The sequence below is a fragment of the Cephus cinctus genome, unplaced genomic scaffold (genome assembly GCF_000341935.2).
Source record: "Cephus cinctus unplaced genomic scaffold, Ccin1 Ccin1_scaffold0631, whole genome shotgun sequence".
In the NCBI taxonomy this organism is placed as follows: domain Eukaryota; kingdom Metazoa; phylum Arthropoda; class Insecta; order Hymenoptera; family Cephidae; genus Cephus; species Cephus cinctus.
In genome coordinates this window covers 120,845-122,799 of record NW_014333271.1, presented here as the reverse complement: position 1 = coordinate 122,799, position 1,955 = coordinate 120,845, and the positions used below count along the sequence as shown (strand labels likewise).

The window sequence follows — 1,955 nt, the reverse complement described above, 5'->3', positions numbered from 1 at the left end:
ATATATATATATATAAACTCTCTCTCTCTCTCTCTCTCTATATATATATATATATATATATATAAAAATATAGTTCAAAATATAAAATAAGGGTTGCAACCCCTTGGGTCAGAAACACACCTCATATCTTCGACTTCTTATGACAAATATTTTCCACTTGTTTTTATTAAAAAATATTAATTAGAAGTCGAGATATGATGAAAAAACGATTTTCGGGGGTGAATTTCAAGGGTCGTTTTCACCCCATTAAAGTGGATGTCAGCACAAAAAAAAAATACGTGTCTGTTATTTTATCGAGTACTACAACATATCAAAAAATTATTGAAATCGGTGGGGTCGGGTTGGGGGGGTTTCCTTGTAAGTAAGTAGACTTGCACGCCTGTCAATTGCTTTCTACCTTTTTGGAATTTTTCTGCTGTTCTCTGCCCTCTAGGCGTCAGTTGCAGTTTATTCGGCTTCCTCCGTGGCTCTGGCACTGTTTGAGCTAATACGACAGGGTTCTCATAATTAAGTCACGGTTTTGGAAGCATTTTATCTGAGGTGGCTTTTTCTAACCTCCACAATTCTTCACGACTCCTCAACTACTTGGCGGCTTCTTTCATCGCGTATCATCGCACTGATTGGTTGTTCCGGGCATGGTATGCGGACTACAGTGATTGGTGAATACTTGTGGATAACATCACCTGTACAACCTTCTACATTCTACCGGGTGAACGCTGTCTGTTTGTTCCTGTTGTCATTATCACTAGAGCCTTAAGCTCTATCTCCAACCTCAGTGATCTTCAAGTGACAATAACGTTTAGTCATCCCCTCCATCTACTTGCGCTCCGCTTGCCTGTTCGCTCAGGTGTGCTCACTTCTATACCGCAATATCATAGGATACCAATCTCTTACGTTAGTTCAGCTGTGTGCGCGTGTTCAAGATGCCACCCGTCAACTGTGGGCTCTGTTCTAGATTTGTTGCAACCGAGGATTTGTGTAGATTATGTGCTATTGCTACCCATGGATTTCATCGTGCGTGTCCGTTGAAACAGTTACGTGTTAATACTCTTCCGGATTTGAAAGTTATAATCTGTTTTGCGTGCGCTAAAAATGCTGGCTTTACTTATCAGACGCCGAGTGCCACAATTGCTACGTCATCCGCTGGTACTACGAATATTTGTGCGCAACTTGCTTCACTTAGTACTCTTGTGTCTAATTTAAGCTCAAAAATTAACGGCATGGATGTTGCTATGCGAGATGTCTCGCACATTAAGAACAAACTAGCTGATCTAGATGAACTTAAGGTTGATATTCGTGGGTGTCTCAACAAGCTAAACTCCTTATCGGATAAAATTGCTGCAGTTGAAGAGACAACTGCAAATTTAACACGCGAACAGGGGGTGCTAGTGGATCGCTTGGAAGCATTTGAAACTCGTTGCTCTAATCACGATAAAGAAATTACTGACAGAATGCATTCTTTGGAAACCCGGTTCTCTAAGCATCCATGCACTGCCTCGGATATCTCGAATGTCGAATCGGTCTCTCTTCTTCGGAATTACGTAATGCAGTCTTGACTTCAAAACGTCTTAAAGGTACTCTCACTGCGAAAGAAGTCAATGCTTCATTTTCTGACTCTCGTATCTATATTAATGAGTATTTACCGTCTGATCTCTATAAACTTCTCCGTGCTACTCGGGATGCTGCAAGAACCAAGAATTACCAGTATGTCTGGGTTCGTAATGGTACTGTTACAGTTAAGAAAGACAATAACTCGACTATTATTGAGATCAACAACCTGGAGGACATCGAGCGTTTACTGTGAAGTTCTGAAACTCCACCGCCAACATCGTCTCAGCTTATTCGTCCTGCCTACTCTCTAAATATCTGTCATGTCAATGCTCAGTCTATTGCGGCTCATTTTGACGAATTCCTTAACTACTTCGGTAATAGTCACTATGATTTAATTTTGATCT

General features: G+C 40.8%; 1 protein-coding gene across 1 annotated transcript; it reads left to right on the top strand.

Annotated features, from left to right (window-relative positions):
* The first annotated feature begins 391 nt into the window (after positions 1-391).
* Positions 392-1,955, top strand: LOC112494577. Its single transcript, XM_025086590.1, has 2 exons — positions 392-847; positions 905-1,955. The coding sequence occupies exon 2, from the start codon at positions 924-926 to the stop codon at positions 1,554-1,556; it is 633 nt and encodes a 210-aa protein (XP_024942358.1). The 5' UTR covers positions 392-847; positions 905-923; the 3' UTR covers positions 1,557-1,955.